At 48.5% G+C, this 27,992-nt stretch overlaps 1 protein-coding gene and 1 long non-coding RNA gene across 3 annotated transcripts; both read left to right on the top strand.

Moving 5' to 3' along the window:
• The first annotated feature begins 3,188 nt into the window (after positions 1–3,188).
• On the top strand, positions 3,189–27,956 carry LOC309522380 (surfeit locus protein 4-like). 2 transcript variants are annotated; one of them, XM_082205612.1, is made up of 6 exons: positions 3,189–3,488; positions 13,372–13,558; positions 14,371–14,447; positions 16,851–16,894; positions 25,401–25,587; positions 26,132–27,956. In XM_082205612.1, the coding sequence occupies exons 1-6, from the start codon at positions 3,438–3,440 to the stop codon at positions 26,396–26,398; spliced, it is 813 nt and encodes a 270-aa protein (XP_082061738.1). In that variant the 5' UTR covers positions 3,189–3,437; the 3' UTR covers positions 26,399–27,956. The 2 variants fall into 2 exon arrangements, with proteins under 2 accessions (XP_082061738.1, XP_082061739.1); XM_082205613.1 differs by lacking the exon at positions 3,189–3,488 and adding an exon at positions 11,422–11,823.
• On the top strand, positions 4,331–6,196 carry LOC309522381. The gene is made up of 2 exons (XR_014215082.1): positions 4,331–4,730; positions 4,776–6,196. It is a non-coding gene; the product is annotated as an uncharacterized lncRNA (long non-coding RNA).
• Positions 27,957–27,992: the final 36 nt, after the last annotated feature.

A 27,992-nucleotide genomic window follows, 5' to 3' on the forward strand; every position in this document is an offset into this window, starting at 1 on the left:
GTGTACTGTATTGTACCTCCTCCTCCTTTCAAGGAATATATAGTAGCTTTGGATGGATACATAGAAAATTGGCACAGGGAAAAGGGTCAAACCCCTCTTCCTTAGGTGTGCAATCCCAATCTAAATATCTCCCTTGCTATTGACTCTTTTAAAAAATGTGGAAAATCCCACTTATGCATTTCCTTTACCATGTCTTGTTTAGGCCTTGGGATAGATTATTTTACTCAGGTACTATCTCTGTTGTCACGGGGTCAGCTCATGTTCTGCAGCTGTCATCATGCCCCTCACCACTGTATACCCCAGTGAGACCTGGGGAATGACACCATACAGTAATATATTATGTCCCTCCTCTGCAGATCCTTGCCTTCTTTCTACCCAGTTTCCTCCCCCATCATATTCAGCATCTTATCTAATACAAGTGTATTTCTGTCACCTTTAGTGTGATAGAGGCAGAATGCAGGACTAACCTGAGGCCTCCCCATCTAACCTACAGCATCCCCTTCACCTCTTCCCTACTTTAATTAGGCGGCTGGAGCAGTGGCAGGTATAGTAGTGTAGAGGAAATTGGGAGATTCCCTTACTGGTTTGGCCACCCCAAAGATGGTCCTTATATAGCTGTTAAATTTCATGTAAATCTGGAGGCCTCAGAATAGCATATGAGCAGACAGCCCCTGGGGCACCCAGCCCACCAATGCTCCTTGCCTGCCCCCCACCAGTTGTTCATTTCTTTTTTAATGGGCCTTTTCAGGGTGGTTTTCCTCTCTTCTATTCCCTTCCTTCCCCTCTCCTCCCCCCTTCCTTCCTTCCTTTGTAAAGTTGTGTACCGGTAATCATTCCAGTGCTGTACTGTCTCAACCTCTAGAGGGCATGCACACAATGCTGCTTTTTCTTTCTTCCATAGACGTGAATAGCAATGACCATAGCTGTCAACTTTTCCCTTTTCTTGCGAGGAATCCTATTCAGAATAAGGGAATTTCCCTTAAAAATAGGGAAATGTTGACAGCTATGGCAATTACCCGAGTCTGTATTTATGTGAAATGCTTCCACTTAAATTGTCTCTAATATTAGCCTATTTCCCCCAAGCAGGGAGATGCAGCTCAAGACAGGAAAAAAGGTGGTAAGGGAACACCAAGCTACAGTACTTTAAATGAATTCAAATACTGAGGGCCTGATGAGCTGCGCCCAAGGAACAAAGGGAGCTTGCACCCATCTGTCATGGAAGCTTTCGTTGAGATCCCTGCATTGCAGGGAGTTGGACACAAGATGACCCTCGAGGTTCTACAATTCTATGATTCTATGTAATCTCAGAGCCTCCTGTCTACAATCTTTGACATTTTTTTGAGGTGGGTAAATGCTGTCCACCAAAGAGTTCCTCATCACATATCCTCCAACACTCCTCCGATGAAAATAGGGACATCCCATTACATAAGAATATTTTGCTATTTATATATACCCCACACATCTTACTGGGTTGCCCAGCCACTCTGGGCAGCTTCCAACATATACTGTATAAAAACATAATAAAACATTAAACATTTTTAAAAACTTCCCTATACAGGTTTCCCTTCAGGCGGCTCGGGGGGCGGATAATTCCATACCCTCCAACATTTCGCCAATGAAAATAGGGACATCTTAAGGAAAAGTGGGAGATTCCGGGATCATCTCAGAAACTGGGACAGCTTCTCTAATTCAGGGACGTCCCTGCAGCGGCGTAGCGTGAGTTGTCAGCACCCGGGGCAACGCAAGTAATTTGCGCCCCCTAACCCGGGGCAAGTAATTTGCGCCCCCGCTGCCCCCCAAACAACGCCGCTTGCCCGGAGGAGGGGGGGGCAGAGACGCGAGGAAAATGCAACGGCCCAGCAGCTGCAGCAGCACCGGCGGAGGCGGGGCTGTGAGGAGGGGCTGCCTGGCGCGTCCTCCGCAGCGAGCGCTGAGAGCCGCTGCCTGCCGGGCGCCTTCAGCCCGGACGCGCGCACAGCTCATCGGTTCCGCGAGACATGCGGCTCCGCTACAGCCTGCGCCCGAGGCTCTTCGGCGACTCCGGAGGCAGCGAGCGCGCCCCCCCCAGATGTTGCGCCCGGTGCGGCCGGCACCCCTGGCACCTCCCACGCTACGCCACTGCGTCCCTGGAAAATAGGGCTGCTTAGAGGGTCTGTCATCTTCCTGAAAAAGCATGGCATGTGGGATGTCACAGCCTTCTATCCTGGCCCCTGCTGATGTCAAATTCTTGTGCCAGTGGGCATGCTGACATCAGACGTGCACGTCCCTGCCATGTGCATGGTTGCAGCATGAAAATTTGTGGGTGCCCGGCCCCTTCATGGGGCATGTGGTGGAGGCTGGGTGCCCCCCCATAGTACCTATGCCCCCTAATATTTTTTTCTTTCAGAAATTTAACAAAGCTTGCCCCCTCATCAGAAGATGTCCCCCTATTTTTTTGCCCTGGCCTGCATGTATTGCTGTACAATACTGCCTGTGTGCGAAGGGTCATGTATTTCAGCTCTGGGTAGCAAAGCACAGACAGATCTATAAATGCATGGTGTGGCAAATCCCAGAGGGGCCATCCGGTTCGGCTGCAGTAGACTGTAATGGGTTGCTTTGAAGTTATTTCAGCACCAGTGGGGGGGGGGTCGTCCCCCAACCCCCCTGCCATCGCCTCCGCCTGCCTGCCTGCCGCCCTCCTGTCCTGTATTTTGCCAGGTCAAAGGATACGAGCCCGTTTCGATTTATTTTAGTTTTTGTTTCCCAGTCTTAAATTCAGTTCCTCGCATTTCCACGTCAGTTTTCGATTTTGATTTCATGAAAATGCTGGGAGTTGCAACTTTCTGAGGAGAGACAGTGCGTTTTTTGAGAGGCAAAATACGCTTCGCATGTGCTTTAAAGGCAGCTATTTTATTACTTCATCTGAAGGGAAAGCGGGCCTTGTATATACGTGGCACTCAAGCATTAGCCTGACTCGCCAGTCGGCGCATAAGTGAAGTTGCCACGGCAACAAGCAGCCGGCGGCGGGTGAGACGCTGTCACGGCGGAAGCCGAGCTGACCCATTGAGCCGGGGGGCGGGAAAGTAGGAGTGACAGACAGCTTGAGCCTCCACTGAGAGCCGAGAGCTGGGATTGACAGTCGCGTCAAGTGGACGCAGAGGGACGTTACCCCGACCTTTGACCCTGGAGGCGAGGGCGGGAAAAGTCGGCTGCTGTAAATGCCGGAGCTCTGATTGCCACCAGCGCCTCGTCGGCCACCGTAGCAATCGCGGCCTTAAACCGCACGGCGATCTGGAGGAGGGGTTGGGAAAGGAGCTGGCTCGGCCTGCGGTTGGTTGAGCTCAGGCTCCGCCCACTTACTCGTGGAGCCCCTCAGGAAGGTGCGGGGGGGGGAGGGGGAGGGAGGCAGGGAGAAAGAGAAGGCGCGCGCGCGTGGCCGAGCCTCGCTTCAGCGGACCATGGCGCCCAGCGGCGATGTAATGGGGGCGGCCGAAGACCTGGCCGATCAGGTGAGTTCCTCCCCTCCCTTCCTGGGATGGAATTCCGCGGCCGGCCGAATGAGCCGCGTGCTGGGGGCTGTACCATCTTTGCCTGAGAGGAGGGGAGGGCGAGCTGGAGGAAGGTACCATTTCCCTCGCTTCTTTATTCCCTTCCCGTTCGCTGCCTTTCGCGGGCGGGGAGATGGCGGCGGTGAGGGGGAGAAGCGTCCTCTGTGGAAGGCCCGCTCTGCTGGCGAGGGGCGCGGAGGGCAGAGGCCGGGTCCTTCGGAGGCCAGGGCAGAGCGGCGGCGCTTCAGCCCGAGGGAGGGGCGTCCTCCTGAGAGAAGGAGGCCGGCAGCCCTGTGAGCCGCTTGCCTCCTTTTTCGGGAGGAACTTTTCTCCTCAGGCACGGCCGCTTTCGCTTCTCCTCGCTGGTCCTGCCCTGCCGTGAGGCAGCGCGAAGCAGCTGCCTCAGACGGCAAATTCCGAGGGGTGGAAAGCGGCTGGAAAGCCTGCCTAGGGGCCTGCCCTGCAGCCCCTTAGTTAGCTTGCTGCCCTAGCATGGCCCACGCACGAGTGAGGTGATCTGGGCCTGCATCTGGGGTGTGTGTGAGAAGCTCGTGTTGCCGGTCTTGCCTCAGACGTGCCAAAAGGTATCCCGCCGGGCATGATCTGGAGCCTAAGGCATGAGGGAGCGGATGGGCGAATTGACTCTGGGTGGGAAAACTAAAAGGATTGGATTGGTTGGTTGAGTTTACTTATATGCCACTTTTCCCCCACAAAGAGCTGCGCAAACATTCCAAAAACTTGCCAAATAAAGAGCATGCCAGTTATTCAGAAATGACAACAGAAGATAACCACAAGTGAGGCTTAAAGACAAAGTGAAACGAGACCGCGAAAGCGAAGTTTCTGGTACTGGTCTTCTTGTCCTCAAGGAGCCTGGCTTAAAATGCAGTTTACAGTGAAAAGGGTCCTCTCTTCAGGCTAGGTGACATACAACTGGCCCCCATATCCTTACTCCAGAGGAGGCTGGCAGCAGCAAAAGGCCGATGCTGGGAAGGGCCATGGTGGACAATCGTTCCCCCAGCCTCCTGGAAGTACCAAGAGCTGGTGCAAAGTTGGCTTCATGCTGCACCAGCCCTGTGTGACATGGTTTTTATTTATCAAGGATGTGGAATCTAATCCTCCCAGATGTTGTTGAATTCCAACCACTTTTGGTCACAGCCAGCGTGGTGAGGGGTGGTAGGAGTTCGTAGAATCACAGTGAAAAGGGTGCAGTTCCAAAGGGTAGGAGTTCGTAGAATCACAGAATTGTAGAGCTGGAAGGGACCCCAAAGGTCATTTAGTCCAACTCCCTGCAATGCAGGAATCTCAGCTAAATCTAACCAGACAGATGGCTACCCAACCTCTGCTTAAAAACCTCCTAGGAAGGAGAGTCCACCACCTCCCTAGGGAGTCCATTCCAGTGTTGAAACAGGTCTTACTGTCACAAAGTTCTTCCTGATGTTTAGTCAGAATCTACTTTCTTGTAACTTGAAGTGATTGGTCCAGGTCCTAGCTTCTGGAACATGAGAAAACAAGTTTGCTCTATCCTAGCCATTTAGGTATTTGAAGATGGCTGTTTTACCTCCTCTGAATCTCCTCTTTACCAATTCCCTTAAACATTCCTAATCAGACTTGGATTCCATATCATATTGGTTGCCCTTCTCTGCACACGTTCCAGCTTGTCAACCTTAAATTGTGCCCAGAACTGGGCACAGTCAGTGTTAGAAACTTAATAAAAGCTAAGAGCCAAATGGCACCTTAAACCTAGGTTACGGCCACCACAGTGGAATGTATGTTTGCCCAGGGGGGTTGGACAAGATGTCTCTCAGATCCCTTCCAATGCTACAATTCTTTAATTCTATCATCTCAACTATATGTAGTTTGCTCTTATTCATTTGCCCAGTATGCAAGGAGACACAGTTGAAATGGAAATAGTATTAACAATGGAGTAAGGTTTTTAAACTGTAGTTCATGAGTTCCATTTAGGTGGCCTGTGGAAAGTCTGCAACACAGTCAAATATATCAGTATTCAGTCTTGCACTTAGTTTATTTGATGTGATGATGGAGGACTGTGTGTGAATCAGCTGGCTTGATGGAGATGTCACTTGCCAAAATGGTGCCCAGAAATCTCATTGTGGTTTCAATTGGAACTGCACCAGTAGCAAAACACACATGGAGAAATTTAGATACTGGAAACAGTACTTCAGCTGTGGTCTAACCAAGGCAGAATAGAGCAGTGCTATTACTTCCCTTGTTCTGGACACTATACTACTTTTGATGTATCACAACATTGACTCATGTTAAGCTTGTGGTCCAACAACATAGGAAAAGCCACAAGTTCCACATTTAACTATATTGACATTACTGGTGTGGAATCCAACTAGGTGGAAGTGATTTCCGCACTGATTTGGCCACCAGGAACAACACTTAAGTGTTGTGGTTATTTTCATACATCAAATAATTGTGCATAATATACCTACATAAAGTTGGCCATTGTACTTTGTCCACAGCTGCAATTAAAATAAGTACTGGAGAGTAAAACAATGCATATGTAGGCTTAGAATGGGTTTCTGATTTGTGTCAATGATTGTGTCCATTGAGCTATGCAAAGTGAAGACAATTCTTCCAGGTTAATCTGGAAAGAAAAGGTGTGATTATGTGTGTGCACTCTTGCATTAAATGGGATTTATCAACTCTTTGCCATCAAGTGCATTTTAAAAATATATTATTAAAGAGCTTCCTTGTACATCTACAGGTTATAACATAATACCTGTTTTTTTCTTAACCTTTTTGGCAATTTCAACCAGTCACATGGTATGCAATGCAGGTCCATTAGTCAGCCGAAATGAACAAAACGTTTTTTATTTTAGTTGCCTTGGTTATCTTTGTGCCTTGATTATCTTTCTGGCAGTCAGGGCATTTTGGATAAGTGGATTTAATTTTTGCATGATACATTTAGGTATATAATGCAGACAACATTATATTGGTGAAAAACAGGTTTATCAGTGTCCTGTGTATTTGTAATTGAAAGTTGTTCCCATGTTCAGTATAGCATATTCCTGGACAAATTCATAGGATTGCAGCCTTGCGGCCCATTCTGATCATGAGTTTTATCTACTTGTAAACGTCAACATAATTTGTAAACTGGAGGTTTACAAACACTGAGTTTTTGAACTCAAGTTTGTAAACTCAGTTGCATGTAATTGGAATGGTAAGCATAAATGTTGTGACGTGTACCAAGGCAGAATGGGTGGGCCTCATTGAGGGCAACTTCTTGAAGTTACAAGTTGCCTGAGGAATATGAAGTGACTTGCACTTCTTGTTCTCCACATAAAGCAACACCAGAAGTTGCTCTTAAGACTGTGAATTTTATATCACTTAGAACTGGTAATGAAAAGAAAACTTCATCAATTAACCATAATTTTTAATTAAAAGAAGTATTCGCCAATCATATGGTGTTTTATTAAATCAGTTAAATCTGCACATCTGCATTTGAACAAACAAAAGTTCGAGAATGGGAAGGGAAGGTTACTTAGTTGATAAATTAGTCTATTTGTGTCCTGTCTGGTTCCATCTTAGGAAAAGCATTCCTTCTTATGTGAGAGATGCCTCTTCTAAAGTGGTGCCTACCATGCACCGTTTTTATTAAGGACTTGAGTGAAAAATAGGGGCTCATCAACTGTTGAAGAGGCAGTTCTTTTCCTCACACAAAAGATCCAAGGGTGGTAGTAGATTGGATTTGTAGAACAAAATCATGTGAAGCATGTTCTCTGATCTCGGCCCTCTACCATGCAAGGATCATTTGTGGACAGTGAAGGGAGCTGCTGCTTTACCACTGAAAGAAAAAAGTAGGAATTGGGCTTGGATACACTTTTTCTGCATCCACTATTGCTTCCACTGTAAAGTTGCATGGATCATTGTGGGAAAATGATTGCTTGTACATGAAAGCATGAGCAAAGTTCTTATTGTTGCAGGGTGATTTCATAGCTAGAAGCATCCTTGGAGCATGAACAGCGCGTGAACAGCTCGTGCTGTCCTATATGATTGGTTAACGTAGCATGGCCTGATGCTCGCATGAAGGTCCTTATCTGCTGGCTAGAAACAAATTGCTTGGCTTGTATTTTGTATCTTTCTGATTTCACACAATAAAAGCTGTGCTGCATTAGCCCTATGAGCAGCCATATTTCGGAACCTATCTTGGTGTGAGACTGATTTTTCTTTGGATGCCGAGCTGCAACTCGACAATTGGTGCCCCGTGTGACTGCCTTCGGACTTCACGTTGTTTTTCATTATTCAGCACTCACCAATACGTCGTTCATCCACGTAGTGGATCCCTGGTGAGTGCTCCCGTGTGATTTCTTTTGGATTTCATGCTGTTAAACAACGTTCAGCCTCACCTCGCCTGGCAAGGGCTGCAGACGCGTCGTTCATCCACGTAGTGGATCCCTGGTGAGAGCTCCCGTGTGAATGTGATTCTGGACTACGTTACGGACCTATCAGCACTTACTTCCGCCCGGACAGGGCAAAAAGGCGCCTCCCTCATCCTTCTAAGGATCCCTCCGGTAAGTGCTCCCTGCTCTTTTTGCAACTCTTGCAATCATGGGAAAGTCTCTCTCTGCACCACAGAAAAAAATTTTTAAAGACCTTAAATTCCTTTTGGCCAGTAACAACCTTGCTGTTCGGAAAGCTGACCTTAAGTCCCTTATAAAAGCCCTGGACACTCACTGCCCCTGGTTCCCCCAGGACGGAAATTGGGAGTTAGACGATTGGAAAAAAATTGGACACTTCTTTCAAAATCATCCTCAGATTGATGTCAAGGTTTTGCATGCCTGGAGTAACGTCTACAAAGCTATGTCGTGCTTAACTCCTTCAAACATTCTTCTGGCTGCTGCCACAACTTCTTCGCCCGCCCTCCCCGCTCCTGCTTTGCCTGCCTCAAACCTACCTCCTAAACCGCCGGACATTTTCCCTTCGGCTCCTCCTGTCACTCCCCTGCATTCTCCAAATTCTGCAGCACCCCCAGCTCTCCCACCTCCTCCGCCCAAGGCATTTGGCACCGCTCCTACAATTCCTCTTCAAAGATCTCTCTGTGCCACCGCTCCGTTGCTGCCTTTTGATTCTGATACTCCAAATCTCTTTCCTGTGATTGCTCCTGCACCCCCAGCCCCCGTCATGCTGACCCAAACCGATGTTCTCGATGGGCTGACGGGAGGAGGAAATTTTCTTCCTATTGCCCAACAGTTGGCCCTTGATCCTATGTATTGGGCAGCCACCACAGCCTCATTTCAGGAGGCTTTAGCTTCTGTCCCTGATGACAAAACTGAGCGCGGTGGCCGATGGGGGAGCGTTAGACAAGGCCCTGCAAAGCTCTATGGACAATTTGTTGATCGCTTGTATAATACCTTCAAGCGGCAAGTTCAGGACCTGGCAGCACAAGAACCGATTGTACGCCAGCTTGTGTTTGATAATTCAAATGAGCACTGTAAGCAAGAGCTGCGCCTTCTAATGGCAACATCAAATATAGCCATTGCTGATATGCTTAAAGCCTGCCAGTCAGTGGGCACTGCTAGCCACAGCCTGCTAGCCACGGCCTTGTCCTCCGCCGTGTCCCAAAATCCTGCAAAGGCTACAACCTGTTGGATTGACAGTGGCTAAGGAAAAAATCCAGCGGACTTTACGCATTACGTACCTGGGACACAAGCTGACAGCATCTGCAGCCATTCCAGTTACGCCTCAACTACAGTTTCCTGGTCATCTTAAACTGGTGGATTTACAACAAATTCTTGGACAGCTGAATCGGATAAAGAGTTATTTGGACCTGCCCACCTCCACTTTGTCTCCACTATTTTCTGCCCTTAAAGGACATAAGGATCCAGCGGACGAGATCACAATCACCTCTGCAATGGAAGAGGATCTTCCACAGCTGTTCCAGTGTTTTCTGGCACGCTGAAAGGCCATCTTCACCCCTACTGCATTGGCCCCCCTTTTCCCTGGGAAGCCACTTCAACCACCAAACATCATTACAGTTTTGCTGCCTCCTAATAGCAACCATCCCATCTGTGTCATCACGCTTCATTGGGCTTGGACTTTTGACTCAGCAGTACAAGGAGCAATACATCAGACCTATTTACAGCAAATGGGCTCCTGTATCTGCAGAAATGGTTGTGTGACTTCTTCTGGATTGTGGTTTTTACATGCCAATAATCGAGCTACGAAATATCACGCAGGTTGCTCAGAAACAGCCATTGGACTAATTTACCATTCTCATCCTTATTGACATCACTTGGATTTTACCCCCCCAGATATTTTTTTTTTCTCCTCCCTCAGGAGTCCTGCCCTATGATGTGTTCCCCTGAGCATGTACAGAGGGCTGTCTTGGAACTATTGTGGACTCTTGGCAAGGGAGGGGGTGAGGGAATTTCAGTGTGTTCCAGTTTGTTTCATTTTTGTGCTTTGGCATGGTTCCCGGACAGAAAGTTGCAATATGGTTCTTTAGCAAGGCCTGCGACAATGGGCTCTGTTCTCGACCTTGTTGCAATCTTTTTGGTTACAGCAAGTGGAATATGCTTGAAGCGAAAAAAATATGCTTGGCTAGTGCCTTTTAGCTGCTGAGAAAAATGATTTTAAAAAAGCTATTAACAAAGAAATATCAGAAATAAGAAATGTAGTTCTTCAACATCATTATGCTTTAGATGTGATCCTTGCTTCTAAAGGTGGAATTTGTGCCTTAATTCATTCTCATTGTTGCATGTATATAACTGATCAATCGACCAATATCTCTGCTACTATTGATCATATGGAACAAATGATAGCCCATAATCCTTTGAATCCACCTGAAGGTTTTGATCCATGGGATTGCTTATTTTCTTGGTTGCTGTCAGGGGTTCAGGAGCAGAGACGCAGAGAAGGGAGGAAACAGAGAGCGAGGGGGAGGAATACGAAGGAGGGATGAGTGGGGATGACGACCCGAGATCCCCGAGCCTGTCCAGTGAGTCCGGGGATTCCCAGAAGGGAGCGCCAGCGGTCAGAGCAAGGGGGGAGAGCAGGGGGAAACCCCAGGCAGAAGGACCCAGAGACGTTAAGGAAAGGCGCAGGAGATGGAGCAAGGCTAGGGTATTAAGCTGGTGTGCTAGAGGCGGAAACTCAGAGACGTAGGGCTGCACATTGCAGTTTGAAAATGGAACCTGTATAACGTGAACGCTGGTAGCGTGGTCCTATGTGAGCTGGGACTGGGTAGCAGCCCTGATGGTTACCTAATGGATTATGGTTAAGAAAAATATTATTGATTGTAATTGCATGTATTGCTGGCTTCATTATGGTGTGTTGTTGCATTCAATGCATACCCTCTTTGATTTCCCAATGCACTGCATGGTGGTACCGACCACGGCCCACCACAGGGGTTACAAGAGGAGTTTATGTTGCAAAGTGTAGACGCTTAGGCAATGAAGTGTACGATTTGGAATGATGGTCCCTCTTTTCCTCTAATAATATAAACAAGAAAAGGGGACATGTGGGAAAATGATTGCTTGTACATGAAAGCATGAGCAAAGTTCTTATTGTTGCAGGGTGATTTCATAGCTAGAAGCATCCTTGGAGCATGAACAGCGCGTGAACAGCTCGTGCTGTCCTATATGATTGGTTAACGTAGCATGGCCTGATGCTCGCATGAAGGTCCTTATCTGCTGGCTAGAAACAAATTGCTTGGCTTGTATTTTGTATCTTTCTGATTTCACACAATAAAAGCTGTGCTGCATTAGCCCTATGAGCAGCCATATTTCGGAACCTATCTTGGTGTGAGACTGATTTTTCTTTGGATGCCGAGCTGCAACTCGACAGATCATTATTATTATTATTATATCCCTTTAGGGCTCACAATTTTGAATGACACCGGGTGTAATCAGTGTTGTGGATGCAAAGTTCAGTTCACACAGCAAATCTTCCCTCTCCTCTCCTCTTGGGGCACCTCAAAATCTTTTCTGCAGGGTTCTGCTACTCTTTGGAGGAAATTATGAGGGTCATGGTACCCTGCAGACAACAGTTATGCTACCAGCTTGTTGCTGTAGTCGTTGTTCACAATCTCCATGGTGCTTCTCAGTTTACATTTATTATTTACCCTCACAACAACCCTATGTGGGAAGTTAGGAAGAGATAAATATTAGTTTCAAATTTACCACCTAGTTTTATTATGGTCAAATGAGCCTCCCATGACATGGGAATACATTGTTTGCTTTCTAGGCCTGTAAAGATAGTGAGATCTTAATGCAGAGAGGAATCACAGAGCGAGCAACAGCACCCAAGAAGTAGCCAAAGCAGAATGAAGGTGCTTGGAATTTACATGTATAATTAATTGATTGTAGAGTTTTATTCCATGTTAGGGATCTCCAAAAATATTTCTGTTTTGTGCGCATGAGTTTTCTTTGGCTTTCTTGGAGGAGAATTTCTAACACTGGGAAAACAGTATGTGGTTCATTGGCTGGATTGGGAAACAATAATCTATTGGCTTTTCTACAAGGGGACAGACAAGATAGGCCATGTTTATGAGAATAATATGGGCCTGGGTTTTTTTAGCACAGATTAGACAAGCACACTTCTTCTATTCAGCCAGAAAGCATTGAGCTGGGGAAATAGTGTGGAAAGTGAACATTAAGTGGTCTGATAATTAATTATCCCAATCATAGTCTAGAAAGGAACATAAAGGTTCTCTAGAGAAGAAGTTTCAAACTTCCCTGAAAGGTACATTCGGGCTGAGTTGCGCCCAATACTGGGGAGCCCATCACACGTGCATAATATCACACGCACAATGCCCCCAACCCGGTCATGCTGACTCGGCCTGCCACCCCCCATCCTCAACCAGCCACCTTACCTTTGTGAAAGGGGCATGTGGGGCGAAGTTTCGCCCTGACGCTTCCCTGGCAACCCCCAGAAGGACGTGGCATGGCCAAGCATTTTGTCCTGGTGCGTCCTTTTAAGGATTGCTGTGGAATGGGGGATGGTGGGCTGTCACCTTGAAAATATTGGGGGCTGGCCGGCCCCACAGCCCCCTATAGATGGCTCTCCTGATGCAGGCAGTCTGTGGAATAATGCAGAACAGTTGGGGATATCTGTATTTGCCCTGCATTAGATTTCCTCCCCTGCCCCCCAATAACATAGCCAAAGGCCATTTTGATTCGAGGCTGAACAGGTTAACAAGGCCCTGGTCTAGGTCCCATGATTTTCATTATATATGAGACACTCCTTTGTCAATTAAGACAGATGGATGCCAACATCAACAGAAACTGGTTTTGCTGTTGCTGGTGATGAAGGGGGGAAAGTTTATTAAGTAGTCCATCAAGGCCACTAGCCATTTTAAGTTATCTTTGCAAAAGAAAAAGTTTACAGACTGCTGCTTGAGAGGAATTTTGTGTGTGAGAGGTGAGGTGGGGAGCAGAGAAAATAAATAAGTCGGGAGCCACTACATCTTCAAACAGATAGATTTAGCATTTGGATTTACCGTGAGCAGCAGAATCTATATTGTTGTTTTGTCTCCTGATATGAGGGGAAATAATAAGTAGTACCAGACTCAGACTCTGTAAGAGATTAGTTTCACTTCTCTACATGTTTCAGGAGCAGGTCTGAAATCGAAAGTGTTTGGAGTGACCTACACTTGACCAGTACACCAAGTTATAACATCAGTAGCTTGTTTTTGCATGTATAAATTGGCCTTCCAGATGTTGAACATATGTAGTATATATTTGCCACCTTGTGGAGCAGAAGAACCCAGAGATCATTTGGACAAAGTTGGTATTAAGTGGAGGCAAGGCTGACCTTCATTTCTGCAGCCATTTAGGGGCACTGTCCTGTCTCTCATGTTGCATTTCTTTCACTCCAGTTCTTGCGTGTGACAAAGCACTACCTACCTCATCTGGCTCACCTCTGCCTGATTAGCACCTTCTTGGAGGATGGCATCAGGATGTGGTTCCAGTGGAATGAGCAACGAGACTACATCAACATGTCGTGGGGAAGTGGTGCACTCTTAGCCACACTTTTTGTATTAATCAACATGTGTGGGCAGCTAGGTAAGGGCTTCTTCCTTTGGCGACTGGGTGGAGAATGACTGGCACAGATCTGGTATCCTCCATAGGTCTTGCTGCCAAAGGTGGGACACAAGTACATGTTAGCATTCTTTCTAGAACTTTCAGGGAGTGATTTGTCTTGAGGGCCAAATTTAGAACGCAGACTAGGGACTAGGTTTCATGTTTACATCAAACAGCATTAGTTTTCATAAAATTTGTCAAAGCCCTGATCTTTGAAACTAGACACACTAAGATAGTATAGTAACCTCAAATGTTTACAGCTCCAGAATAAAAAAAATAAAACCTAACAGTTTAAACTAAAAAGGCTGAGCAAATATAAAGATCCACCCAGTGCCAGAGACGCTTCCTTGTGGAAAGTATTCCAACCCAGGCACCACAGCAGAGTAGCATTCTCCATCTGCCTCACTTCAGAAGACAGGAATTCAGGAATTGTCCTCCAAAGAAGATCTTAATATTTGGGCATGCTCATGCAGAATAAGGTGGTTCATGGCTTCCTTACTTACGTGAACAGTAAATAACTGTAATCTTGAAACACAGAGCAGCCAACCCCTATAATAGTAACTTGGAAAATTAACAGTTTATAAACGCCTGAGAAAATTACCAGGTCTTAACCTGGAACCAGAATGAGACTTGACATTGGCACCAGACGGACCAAAGAGGGAAGCATATTCTTCATTTAAAGTTGCTTCAGGACAAGTGTAGGAAATGGGCATGTGGAAAACACTTTCTGTATTTTGTTTCCTTGTTGCAATTCTTCTGTTGTCCCTGAAGCACCTTCTCTCTTGTTCTTTTAGCTGGGTGTGTGCTTGTTCTCGCCAGAAAGTTTGTCCCTTACGCATGCTTTGGCCTGTTTGGAATCGTTTTCATGCAGGTGAGTTGAAAGTGTAAGGAACAAGATCTAGATCCCAGAGTGAAAAGATATGCTTGGATCCAGTCAAGCTGCTTTAGGGTAGGAGGATCATGTTTTCATTTCTTTACAGTTATTTACATGCTTCTATTCCTTCCTAAAGTTCAGATCAACAAACAACAAACACTATAAAATATAAACAAAATAGAAAGCAGTAAAATTCACAGCAGTCTAAAAGCAGGAGGTTTGATTAAACAGAAAAGTTGTATCTACCCTCCAAAACAGAAGTAGTGATGGAGCCATATAGGAATAAAATGTTAAGGTTTAAGGTATACTGAAATTACCGGTATATGAAGTTCTGTATTTATTGCCGAATATCAATTGTAAAAGACTTCGGATGGTAACAATTCAATGCTTATTGCCAATAAGCTTCAATAAAACAATGTTCATTAACTATAAAAACGATGCTTATTAACTATATTTTTAGTCTTAAATTATCAAACATTTTTGACCCAATATTCTTCCTCGATGGCTTCTCTTTGCAAAACATTTTTTTCATCTTTAAGGCAAAATACAGAATTCCATGAGTCCAGTGCAGCATTTGGCAAGTCTTGAGTTCGTGAGCAAGTTGTTCAAAAGTATTATTCTACTTTCTGGTTGTTTTCAGCAAAGTAGGTGTGCCAAGTCTAGGAGATTGATTGTGATACATACTTTCCTGGAGTATAGTCTACTTCATTAGATGCCTAAAGTGTTATCCTACTTGATATAATATGCAAAAAGAAAAAAATAAATATAAACAAAAGGACAGCAGTAATTGTCCAGTATTTCTTTGCAAAGTTCAGTTGCATAGAATAGGGGTAGCTGACCTGCAGCACTTCGAATGTTGATGGACTTCAAACTCCCATTAGCCACAGCCAACTTTTCCCGTAGTCTGGGTGATAGGGGTTGTTGTCCAGCAACATTTGGAGAGTCACAGGTTAGTCTCCCCTAGTTTACAAGATAAGAAGAGACTGATCTAGTCACAACAGCAACCATAGACTAGAAAGATAGTATTAATTGTCATTGTGAATGGACTACTCTCTTCTTAGCTTGTACACATTTGAGCTATGCCTGGAACAGGGAAATGTCTTCTGCTATTTCTTGCATTCAGTTATTCCCTGGCCTCAGTGTTTGCAAACCTCTTATCTCTGTACCTGTGTGTGTACACATCTGGTGCAGGACTCTTCATACTTCTGATAAAATGAGCAATAGGCCACAAAAGCTTCTGCGCCAATAAATCCCCGTCTTTAAGGCGTCTGAAGACTCTTCGTTGTTTCAGCAGACAAACACTCAGCTACCACTCTCATTGTACATTAGTGATAATTTATTGTACTACACTAAGAATGTAAGAAGAGCCCTGCTGGATCAGGGAAGGGTCCATCTGGTCCATCATCTTGTTCTCACAGTGCAGAAGCAGAACCTGAGCATAGCAGCACTCTGCCCACCTGTGATTCCCAGGATCCAGTATTCAGAGGCACACGGACTGACAGTGGAGGCAGAACATGGACATTGTGGCTAGTCACCAGTGATAGCCTTATACTCCATGAATTTGTAAAATCCTCTTTTAAAGGTACTCCTGCCCGTACGGGCCAGTCGTGTCCGACTCTAGGGTTGTGCGCCCATCTCACTTAAGAGGCCAGGGGCCAGCGCTGTCCGGAGACACTTCCGGGCCACGTGGCCAGCGTGACATCGCTGCTCTGGCGAGCCTGCACCAGCGCAGCACACGGAAACGCCATTTACCTTCCCACTATAAAGCGGTACCTATTTATCTACTTGCACTTAAGAGTGCTTTCGAACTGCTAGGTGGGCAGGAGCTGGGACCGAAAGACGGGAGCTCACCCCGCCGCAGGGATTTGAACCGCCGACCATACGATCAGCAAGTTCTAGGCACTGAGGTTTTACCCACAGCACCACCCGCATCCCCAAAAAATCCTCTTTTAAAGCACTCCAAATTGATGGCCATCACTACCTTGGGTGGGGTGGGGGGGTTTAGTTTAACTGCACTGTGTGAAGAAACAACTTCTTTTGTCTCTCCCAAATCTTCCAACATTGGATTTCCCCAATATGTGAAATTTAGAATTATTTTGTTTGCCCCAGTGTGCATCATTTTTCACTTGCTTACATTAAATTGCATTCCTCATTTTAATGCCTATTCACACACTCTTGAGAATCTTCCTGAAAACTAAGTGTACATTAGTCTCACACACCAGCTCCCAATGAAAGGCAGCTCCTACCCCCAAAGCTGTTTTCTAGGAACTCTCAACAACTGTTCATGGCTGCTGCCAAGGAAATCATTCCTATCCCAGGAAATCTGGAGATTATGTAGAGCCCTTGAGCTAAACTAATGATGGTGTCCTCATCACTACCTACTGCTTTCTTGTTTTTCAGACAATTGCCTACAGTATTTTATGGGACCTCAAGTTCTTGATGAGGTGAGTTAAAACCAGAAGGCATGTTGTGTTGTAACTCCACAGAGGATTCATGATGGGGTATTTTGATGTTCTTCACCTTTTGTATGGGAAATGTTTCTCTCATTCTCTCACACCCACATACCTTCATGTATGCTTATACAAGTTAGAGAGGGTTGACTCGTGTGCCTAAGAAGAGGCTGGTTGCTAGTTTGATGGTGGAAACAAGTTGCTTATAAAGGGAGAAAGGAAGCAGTATTGCACATAATCCCACCTCTAAGATTACCGGCCAGTGATGCTATGCTCAGCAACATAGTGCAACTTGATAATGTCATGGTGACCACCCGCATTATAGGCAATCTCTTTCATGAGCATACAACTGTGCGCTGACTCAAGCTCCTTTCACTCAGAACTCCCACAGTGTTGTCACCAGTCCCTGTAGATTGAAAAAGTGACCATACTAATTCTTGTATAAAGACAAAAAGCTTACAGGGTCTGCAAGTGGCCTCCTCTAGCTGCCCCTCCTTAAATGCTTGGCAGGCTGGAAGAGGTTTCTCTTCATAAAAAAAATAATCCAAAGGGAGGTCCTTGTTCCTTATTGCATAAAGATGCTGTCTTGATTGTGCCAAAAGCCAAGCAGGGTTTTTTTTTTATAAACCTCTGTTTCGCACTCTCAGATAGTTGCTTCCACTAGTCCAAATGGTAACTTATTTATAATAATTAATACACACAATTCTCATTTTCTAGGCATTTGGAGGTGCCCCAGCTTCTCTGATAAAGCCAAAACAGTAATTTATAAAAACAAAACATAACTGCTTAGGCTCACAAAAGCTTCAACTCGACGCAGATTAGTTCAATAGATAGTAAATACACTTCTTCTTAGGAAACGGGGTTCTGAGAATCCAAAATCTAAAATAAAATATCTTTATAAACATTTCTGTACCCCTATGAGGATAGGGTTCACACTTGCCCTATTTTCAGGGGTTCTTGGAATCAAAGGTCCATTTCCAATTATATTCATGACCTAGGGGGGCAGACACTGAGTCTTTGCTTACTGTCTCCAAGCACATGTCGGGAGACAAAACAACAGGCTCTCTAATCTCTTGGGGAAAATTAGAGTCTTACGATAGAGGAAAACTGCCAGCCTTGGGGAAAGGATGACTCAGCCCTTTGGGCTGTGGACTATTCAGTATTTTACAAGTCCTAGAGTGGGGCTTCTCAATGTTATAAGCCAGGTGGCACATCTAGAAATATAAAACTTACAGGCACCAAAAATACCCATCTGTCAGGGTTGCTTCCAGATCCTAGCTCACAGAGGATCACGCCAGCCAGCGATCATTAAATAAAAGTCTTTATTGAGTTACAGTCTCCATTCTCAAGCTGCTGCGTGCAACTCTACGTCTTATGCTTAGATCGGCGCAGCTCCGTCTGAGTCTCCGCCCCTTGTGCACCAACTTAATATCCTAGTCCTGCTCCACCTTTTCCGCCTGACAGTTCTCCTCTGGGTCCCTCTGCCCCCCGGGGTCTCTTCCTTCCGGGATTCTTCTGACGCTGACCCCCCGGACCCTCCTGTCTCCTTGCGCCGGGCTTTAGGACCTGGCTCCCTTTCCGGGCTGCCTACTGCGCCACCTTCCTGTGCATTTGAACTTGGCGCGCGCGCCCAACCTTCCACCTTCCGTCTAACCGTCTCTTCGCTCCCCGATGGAGGTGTGGCCACTCCTGACTCGTGCCCTCCCTCCTGTTGTGAGCTGCCAGCGCTTGATCCCTGGCGCCCTTCCTCTTCCCTGCTCTCTGGCGGTGACGCTGGTCCCGATTTCCAACTGCTCCCCTCTGAGTCCCCTCTGGCTCTATCTTCCTGGGGTGTCCCCCTAGTCTCCCCCCTTGCCCTGGCCACTGGTGCTCCTTTTTGTGAATCTTCTGATTCACTGGAAAGACTCGGAGATCTCGGGTCGTCGTCATCACTCATCTTTTCTTCTGCCTCCTCCCCCTCGCTCTCTGTTTCCTCCCTTGCCCTCGCCTCTGCTCCTGAACCCCTGACATCCATCCCCCCCTCGAAGCCCCCTCTTCCCCCCTCCCCTCCTTCCGGTGCGGGAGCTGGGTGCTGCCGTGTCAAGGGGACGAATGTCGGGTACAGTTCGCTTCCCGTGGCGGGCCTCCATCTGAATTCTTCCGGTTCTTCCTCCCTGCTCTCGTCGACGACGGTCACCTCTGCTTCCATCTCTGTGCCGCCGTGCTCGAAACCCGGGTCATCCCCGAAAACGTCCATGTCCGTCTCTCCCTCGCTTCCTTCTGGAGACGTTGCTCGTCCTGGACCCTCCAGCCACTTTCTGCGCCACTGCTCCTCTGGTCGATCATCCCACCAATACGAGGGTTCTGAAGCAGATCCCGAGGGTGACCCCTCCGGGGAACGGGCGTCTCGTGTCGGTTCCTCATCCGAGTCGAACCCCCGGAACGTGCTGGCTGAAAGCGTGGGGGTGAAAAGCCAGTCGTCGAAAAAGTCCGCTGGCATTGGCCTATGTGGGAAGAGGGCATGAAACTCTTCCTTGAGCAGAGGTTCGTCTAAAGCGTAGCCCGGCACCCAGCTGTTGGCACTGGCCGGGGTGCCCTCCTTAGCGAGAAGGTATTCTACCCCCTCTTCCCCCCATCTGGAGTCCAAAATCTCAGTGACTTCGTTGATGCGCACCTCCTGTGCCACTCCCCTTTGCCCGGTTTCCTCTCGGAGCGGACTCGGCACCGTTCCTGGTTCTTGAAACCTGTGCGGTGCCTTGTAGGGAGTGAGCACCGATCTGTGGAACACCGGATGCATCCTGGAACCTTCCGGAAGCGCCAGCCTGAAAGCCACCGGGTTGACCTGCTCGTCGACTTGGTAGGGCCCCAGTTGTTTATGCCCTAGTTTCTTCTTCGCCAACGACCTGGCCGGCACTGCTTGGGCTGCTAACCAGACCCAGTCTCCCACCTGGATCTCTTCGCCAACCCTTCTGTGTTTGTCCGCCTGTACCTTGTATGCGTGTTTAGCCAGCTCCAGGTGCCGCCGCAGCTGATCGTGGATCTCCTGCAACTCCGACGCGAACGCATCTGCTGTCTGCGGCTCCCCCTCCCCCCGTCTTTCCAGTCCCGGGAAGGTTCTGGGGTGCCTCCCGTTGTTGGCGAAGAACGGCGTGACCCCCGTGGACACGTGCTTCGTGTTGTTGTAGGCGAACTCGGCGAGAGGCAGGTAATCCACCCACGTCGCCGGCTGTTGATTTGCATAGCATCTCAGGTACTGCTGCATGATGGCATTGACCCGCTCCGCTTGCCCGTTGGTCTGCGGGTGTCTAGCCGACGCCAGGTTGATCTTGACGTTGAGGAAGCCCATCAGCTTCTGCCAGAAGTTCGAGATGAACTGCCGCCCTCGGTCGGACAGAATAGACCGCGGCAGACCGTGAACCTTGAACACGTGATCTATGAACAGTTTGGCGGTTTGTTCCGCCGTGGCCACCTTGGCACACGGAATGAAATGTGCCATCTTGGAGAACAAGTCCACCACCACCAGCACAGCCGTCTTGCCCCTCGAACTGGGCAGATCCGTGACAAAGTCTAGGGCCACTCTCTCCCATGGTTCGCACGGAGTTTGCAGCGGTTCCAGCAGTCCGGCCGGCGGTTTGTGTACTGGTTTGGCCCTCTGGCAGGTGTCACACCTCGCCACGTAGTCCGCGACTTCCCCTCTCATTCCGGGCCACCAGAAGTCTCTGGCGACTAATTCCACTGTCTTCTCCTTGCCAAAGTGCCCGGCAGTGGGCGCGTCGTGCAGCTGCTGCAGTACCTTGGCACGAAGTTCGTCTCCCGGCACATAGATGGCCCCTTTATGGAGGAGCAATCCATCTCGCAGTTGGAACTCGTCGGTCGCTGCCGTGCCCCTGTGCACGTCTGCCATCTTAGCTTGCGCGAAAGAGTCATCCTGCAACGCTCGTCGCACCGCCTCCAGGTCAACTGTCGCCGCAGCGCACGCCCACACTGTCGGTGCGAAGATGTGCATGGCGGTCGCTGGCGTTGCCTCCTCCAGATACTGTGGCTTCCGGGAGAGCGCATCCGCCATGACGTTGGTGTCCCCCAGGACATACTCTATTCGGAAGTCGAAGTTCGCAAAGAACTCAGCCCAACGTATTTGCCTCTGGTTCAGGAACTGTGCCGTGCGCCAGTGCTCCAGATTCTTGTGGTCTATGCAGACCTGCACCGTGTGCTTGGCTCCGATCAGGAAGTGCCTCCATGCTTTGAATGCTGCATGAATAGCCAGCAACTCCCTGTCCCAGATGGTGTAGTTCTGTTCGGACTTGCTGAGTTTCCTGGAGTAAAACGCTCCCGGCCTCCAAACCCCCTGCGGGTCCTTCTGCAGCAGGACGGCTCCGATGGCCCTGTCTGAGGCGTCTGTTTCAACCCTCATCGGCCTGCTGGGGTTGACATGAAGCAGCTGTTCTTCCGACGCGAAGAGATGCTTGAGTGCCTGAAAGGACTGCTCCGCCTGCGCTGTCCAGATGAACTTCTTTTTCTTGGAGCTGAGCGTGTCCGTGATGGCCGCTGTCTGCATAGCAAAGCCTTTGATAAACTTGCGATAGAAGTTCGCGAAGCCGACAAACCGTTGGACCTCCTTCCGGTTGCGTGGGCTTTTCCAATCCAACACCGCTCGAACCTTGGCGCTGTCCATGGCGAGCCCCTTGTCAGACAACTTGTAGCCCAGGAAATCCACCTCCGTTACGTCGAATTGGCACTTCTCCAGCTTGGCGTAAAGCCTATGTTGCTGCAGCCTGCTCAGCACTTCCCTGACGTGTCTGTCATGCTCCTGCTGCGATTCCGAAAAGATCAGGATGTCATCCAAGAAACAGACGCACGTCTTGTAGAGGAGCCCCGCCAACACGTGATGCATGAAAGCTTGAAAAACGTGGGAGCCATTTTGCAATCCAAAAGGCATAACTCTATATTCGTAGGTGCCCAGGGGCGTGAACATGGCTGTCTTCCACTCATCTCCTTCCCGCATGCGAATGAGGTTGTACGCCCCTCGCAGGTCCAACTTAGTGAACACGCTGCCCTTGCGTACTTTTGCGAGGAGGTCGTCGATTCGGGGCATGGGGAAGTCCGATGGCTTGGTCACACTGTTCAAAATGCGGTAGTCCACTACGAGTCTTTTTTGGGGCGTGTCTCGCTTCTTAACAAAGAATACCGGACTGCCCCCCGCTGCCCTGGACTCTCGGATGAAACCGCGCTCCAAATTATGATCTATGAACTCTTTGAGTTCCTGCAGTTCGTCCTCAGACATGGAATACAGCTTCCCTTTGGGCAGCGCCGCCCCCGGCAGCAGGTCAATTTTGCAGTCATATGGTCTGTGGGGGGGTAGCCTGTCTGCCTCCTTCTCGCAGAAAACCTCCAAAAATTCTGCGTACTTGTGGGGAACCGCTTGCAGCGTGCCGAGCGAGCTGCAGCTGTGACTCCTCTTCCTCCCCTTCCTGCCGGGGCACGATGCAGTGTTCAGCGCAAAAGGAAGAGCCGAAGGTCAGCTGCCTCTGGTACCAAGCCAGCGTCGGGCTGTGCTTGTCCAGCCAACTCATACCCAATACAATGGGCGTGTCCGATAGTTGAGTGACGTTGAAGCTGATGACTTCCCTGTGATTCCCAAGTCGCATCACCATTGGCGGCGTCTGCCTCACCACTTGCCCCCCCAGCAGCTCTCTGCCATCCACCGTGACAACCTGCAGGGGCAGCGTGGCAGGCAGCAACTGTATAGCGTGCCGGTCGACAAATTCCTGCCCTATAAAGTCCGCATTGCTTCCGGAGTCGATGGTGATTGGCACGTCCATGGTGATTCCATTGGGCAGCTGGAGAGATGCGGTGAGCCTTACCACTGGCTTGGGCGGGAGGGGGTCCATGGGCTGTAAAATCTCTGGGGACTGCTTCACTGAGACGTCTGGCTGGGCCCCAGTGCCTCTTCCTCCAGCCAGACTGCGTCGTTTCCCTGCTGTGGTTCTCCTTGCTGCGTTGCTCCAGTTACCATTGCTGAGGCTGCAGTGTGCTTGTGGAGCCTCCGGGGACACTCTTTCGCCATATGCCCTGGCTCCTCACAGATGTAACACTTCCTGTTCCCTCTAGGAGGCTTCGCTTTCACTGTTGCCGGTGTTAGGGCTCTGGTTGCTGACTGAGCCCTTGCACCTCCCACCTCCATAGGTTCTGCCCCTCCTCCGGGCGGAGGCGTGGATTGCGCACGCGCTGCTTCTCTGGGAAGGAAGGAGGAGCCCCTGGGTGGTTCGCGCCCTCCACGCCCTTCGTCCCTGCTCCATGGGCGTTCTTCCAGCCGCACCCCCACCGCCAGCGCCCTCTGAACGACCTCCTGCGTGGTCCGGGGTCTCTCCCCCCTCGCAATCTCATCTTTAATCGAGCTGTGCAAGCCCTCCCAAAACAGGTCTCTGACAGGGGCCGAATCTCTGTCCCATTCCAGGGCACTGACCAAAGCGAAAAAGCGGGCATGGTACTGCCTTACGCTGGCCCTCCCTTGCCTTAGTCCATGCACCTCCTTCCGGGCAAGATCCACGTCAATGCTTGATAAAAAACACCCATCCATCGCTTTAATAAAGGCGTCCGCATTTTGGAGCGCAGGATCCTTATCTCTCCACAAATTGCGCAGCCATGCTTTAGCGTCTCCATGCAAATGGGACATAATGAACCCCACCTTCTCTTGTTCATCTCTAAAGTCTTTGTGCAGCAGTTGCAGTGCACACATTACGTCTGCTCTAAAGTTGGGGTACTGTTGCAAATTCCCATCGAAGTGAGAGACCAGACCGCCTGTGCGTCTCCCCAACCCAATCCCCTTTGGTTTGGGTGTCTGTTGCCCTTGCTTCGTAAGCACATCCAACCTGACCTGGAGATCCCTGTAGGCGGCAGCTGCGTCCTCCTCTCTCTTCCTGGATGCCAGCGCCTCGGCATTCAGTCGTGACACTGCTTCTCTCAGTTCCGCTATTTGCTGTTCGGCCGTCATATTGTCTGCCGTTCGTGAGCTCGCTAGTAGGCACCCGCTTTCTCTCCTCTCCGCGAGGCCGTGGATGCCCACAATTTGAAGAGACGGAGCTTACTGTCAGGGTTGCTTCCAGATCCTAGCTCACAGAGGATCACGCCAGCCAGCGATCATTAAATAAAAGTCTTTATTGAGTTACAGTCTCCATTCTCAAGCTGCTGCGTGCAACTCTACGTCTTATGCTTAGATCGGCGCAGCTCCGTCTGAGTCTCCGCCCCTTGTGCACCAACTTAATATCCTAGCCCTGCTCCACCTTTTCCGCCTGACAGTTCTCCTCTGGGTCCCTCTGCCCCCCGGGGTCTCTTCCTTCCGGGATTCTTCTGACGCTGACCCCCCGGACCCTCCTGTCTCCTTGCGCCGGGCTTTAGGACCTGGCTCCCTTTCCGGGCTGCCTACTGCGCCACCTTCCTGTGCATTTGAACTTGGCGCGCGCGCCCAACCTTCCACCTTCCGTCTAACCGTCTCTTCGCTCCCCGATGGAGGTGTGGCCACTCCTGACTCGTGCCCTCCCTCCTGTTGTGAGCTGCCAGCGCTTGATCCCTGGCGCCCTTCCTCTTCCCTGCTCTCTGGCGGTGACGCTGGTCCCGATTTCCAACTGCTCCCCTCTGAGTCCCCTCTGGCTCTATCTTCTTGGGGTGTCCCCCTAGTCTCCCCCCTTGCCCTGGCCACTGGTGCTCCTTTTTGTGAATCTTCTGATTCACTGGAAAGACTCGGAGATCTCGGGTCGTCGTCATCACTCATCTTTTCTTCTGCCTCCTCCCCCTCGCTCTCTGTTTCCTCCCTTGCCCTCGCCTCTGCTCCTGAACCCCTGACACCATCTCAAAAAAGAAAACTTAGTAAAGCTCAGAATGCTCCCCCCAAAGGCAAAACGTGTAACCCCAAACAAATAAAACACAGAAGAAGCAGGATCCCTCTCCCCATAAAGAACCCAGCAGCCTCTTTCCAACCATAAAAGCCGAAGGCAAGGCAGGAGCCACGTCCTGGCAAAAGTTAAGAGGCAAGGCTTTAAAAATTAAACTGGAGGAGGAGCCCAGTATGGAGAACTTTCTCATTGTCTATGCTAAATCACAGAAGTGGTTGCAGGAAGAATATCCAATCCTCACCTCCTTGGGTTATCTGGCCAGGGTTATCTTAGAACACTGAGTGAATTGGCAGCCATCTACTAGAAAGATATTGTAATCTAGGTTACAGAAAAATACCTGTATCAAGTAAGGTAAACTAGGTTTGCTGACTCTCAGAAGGGGGTTTTAAGTGGTAGTAATTAAGTCAAGCAGGCCAGAGTTGCTATAGATGTCATTTAGAGGTGTGGAAAAAGAGCACCAGGTGCATCCCAGCAGTTAGGAAGGCAAAAATTGTGGGGTTAGGGAAGCAGCAGAATCATGAGAAGGTCCAGGTGATGAGTGCTACTGTGTTACAGAATATGCTGTTTGATTCCTCCATTGCAGATCCCAGTTCCAAATTGTCTGAGCCCCTTATGTTTTTTCTCCCTCTTAGGAATTTGGCTCTCGGAGGTGGGCTGCTCCTGCTACTTGCAGAATCTCGTTCTGAGGGGAAGTCCATGTTTGCTGGAGTCCCTACCATGGACGATATCTCACCACGGCAGTACATGCAGCTTGGTGGGCGCTTGCTCCTGGTTCTCATGTTCATGACACTCCTGCACTTCGAACTTGGCGCCTTCACTGTGAGTGGCATCCACTATTACAAGACTTGGTTGGGTTTTCTCTGTCTGCAAAATTGGCTGGTATTCTATGGAAATAAGCACAAACTCAGTTGGGCAATTGTGTGCTACCTCACCACTGGATAGTAAATAGACCAAGCCCTTGAAATTTAAGACATTATCCTGACTAATAAAGGAAACTACTCAGTTTGGCTTTTGCTGCAGCCTTGTCACTTACCTGGGGATGGAGAATCTGCTAGACTAGACTTCTCTTCTACTCTGGGGTCTTTTTCAAACACCACTGGGCTGAATAAGCCAGCAAATGTTCAGAGAGTGCTGTTGCATCACCTTACATAACACCTTGCCTGTTCTTAGCAATCACAGAGCTAGAACAAATTAAGTCAAATAAGAAAATACGTACACATTTTCATAATGTATTGAGGAGGTCACAACATTTGTTTTACTTGGGTGCATGCCTCATCTCTGTTGTTGATAACAAGTTGGGGACACCAGCCATTGAAGCAAAGAATGCATTAAACTGAAGCGTGGTATTTGTCTTCCTCCCTAGATTTTCCAGGACATCTTTGGCATGGCGCTTATCATTTTGGTAGCCATTGGCTTCAAGACCAAGCTTGCTGCTCTTACCCTAGTCATCTGGCTTTTCATCATCAACCTGATCCAGAATGCCTTCTGGAGCGTCCCCACTTACAGGCCTCTCCACGATTTTCTCAAATATGACTTTTTCCAGACCATGTCTGTCATAGGTGGCCTGCTGCTTGTTGTGGCGTTGGGACCTGGGGGGGTTTCCATGGATGAACACAAGAAAAAGTGGTAAAGATGGACTCTAAACAGAGCTCAGTGTGTGGGCGGGAGAGGGAGGGGAGGGAGGGAAGGGGACAAAGTACAGCTTTTACAAACCTGTGTAGAATTTTCTTCTCCCTTGATTGATTCTCTTGTGGTTTATCATAGTTCACGGTTGCCTTATCAGGGTAGAAAAGCCTTTGCCTTCTATCCTGTTTGAGACATGTAAATTAAAGTCAAATTATATATATGTATGTATGTATATTGATTTACTGAACTTTTATACTTACCCTTTGAGACCCCATGGTTTTCTGGGGCACTGTGACGTATTGCCTTGTGAGAGGCCAGGATTAAAAAGTGGTTTTCTGGTAGAGTATGCAGGGGCATTCTAGATCCTTTGGCATTGCCCATTCCCTCAGGAGGAGGCAGGGCCAGCTTGTATTTTCGCTCCTGTGCTGTGCTAATGAGGCAGTCCCATCGCCAGATTTGCTCTGCCTAATGTCTAGAAATCAAAGCCTATGCTGGGTTTCTAAGGTCCACAAGTGTTTGTGATCATAAAGTATTTCCGCCTCTTTTCTCCTCTAACCTCTACACACACACCCTGCCTGGACACCTCTTAGTAGGACTCAGGGTGTACACATGGTGCTGTTTTTGCCTCTCTCTATCTACCAAGCATCCTTCCCTTAGAGCTGGGACTTACTGGAACAGAGGAAGCCTGAATTGCCCTGGAAGTAACACAGTGGCAGAACTTCCCAACACCTAGACATGAGCCTGAATGTTGGAAGAATCTGGAAGGGAAAGGCTGCTCTAAGGTAGGTGTGGGGAACATTTGGCTCCTCCACATGTTGCTGAACTACACCTCCCAGTATCCATGGCTACTTGTCATGTTAGCTTGAGGCTGCTGGGAGGTATAGTTCAGCAGCGTCGGAAGGGCCATAGGTTCCCTACACCTGCTCTGAGGACCAAGAGTGCCTTTCAGGATGTTCTTCAAGACAAAGTGTCCAACTTAGGGGAGGAATAGGAGAAGCAATGGATTTAAACCAAGGTGAGGAACCTGTTTGGGGCTGAGGCATTAACCCAGTCGAAAGCCCTCAAGGGCTGCATTCTGGTAGTGGGCAAGTCCAGAGCTATACACACTCAATAAAAGTTATTTCTCATGAGAAAAGAGACATGTATTTAAGTCTCAGTAACTCCACTCAAGGTTCACTTCCCATTTCCTAGATTTCTTTTGGGACAAAGTTTGTATTTTAAAAAAGGTCCTGCAAGTGTGAAAGGCAAAAAGAACTTGATAATCACAGCAGAAGAATGCAACTGTCAGTACACACTGAATGAAAAGCTGCCTTACAGGTATTCAGCCTCAAATGCAAAATGCATAGACACATAATTGCAAGGAAAGAAGTTAGAGCTTTGCTAATGCATTTTCCTGTTTTGAAGAGGGAGGAAAATGCAAAAGCCTTTATATTATAAGTGTTCGATCTTCATGTGACTGAAGTTTTTCTTACTTCCTGCAGCAGATTTGCTTGCGGAAGAAGGAACTATTGCACTCGATATCTGTTGGTGCATTTTAATATTGAAATAAACTGATTAGTCAAGTCTCTTTTCAACATTTTGTTCATATCCTGCAGTAG

The sequence above is a fragment of the Podarcis vaucheri genome (assembly GCF_965113315.1).
Source record: "Podarcis vaucheri genome assembly, chromosome: 17".
NCBI lineage: Eukaryota > Metazoa > Chordata > Lepidosauria > Squamata > Lacertidae > Podarcis > Podarcis vaucheri.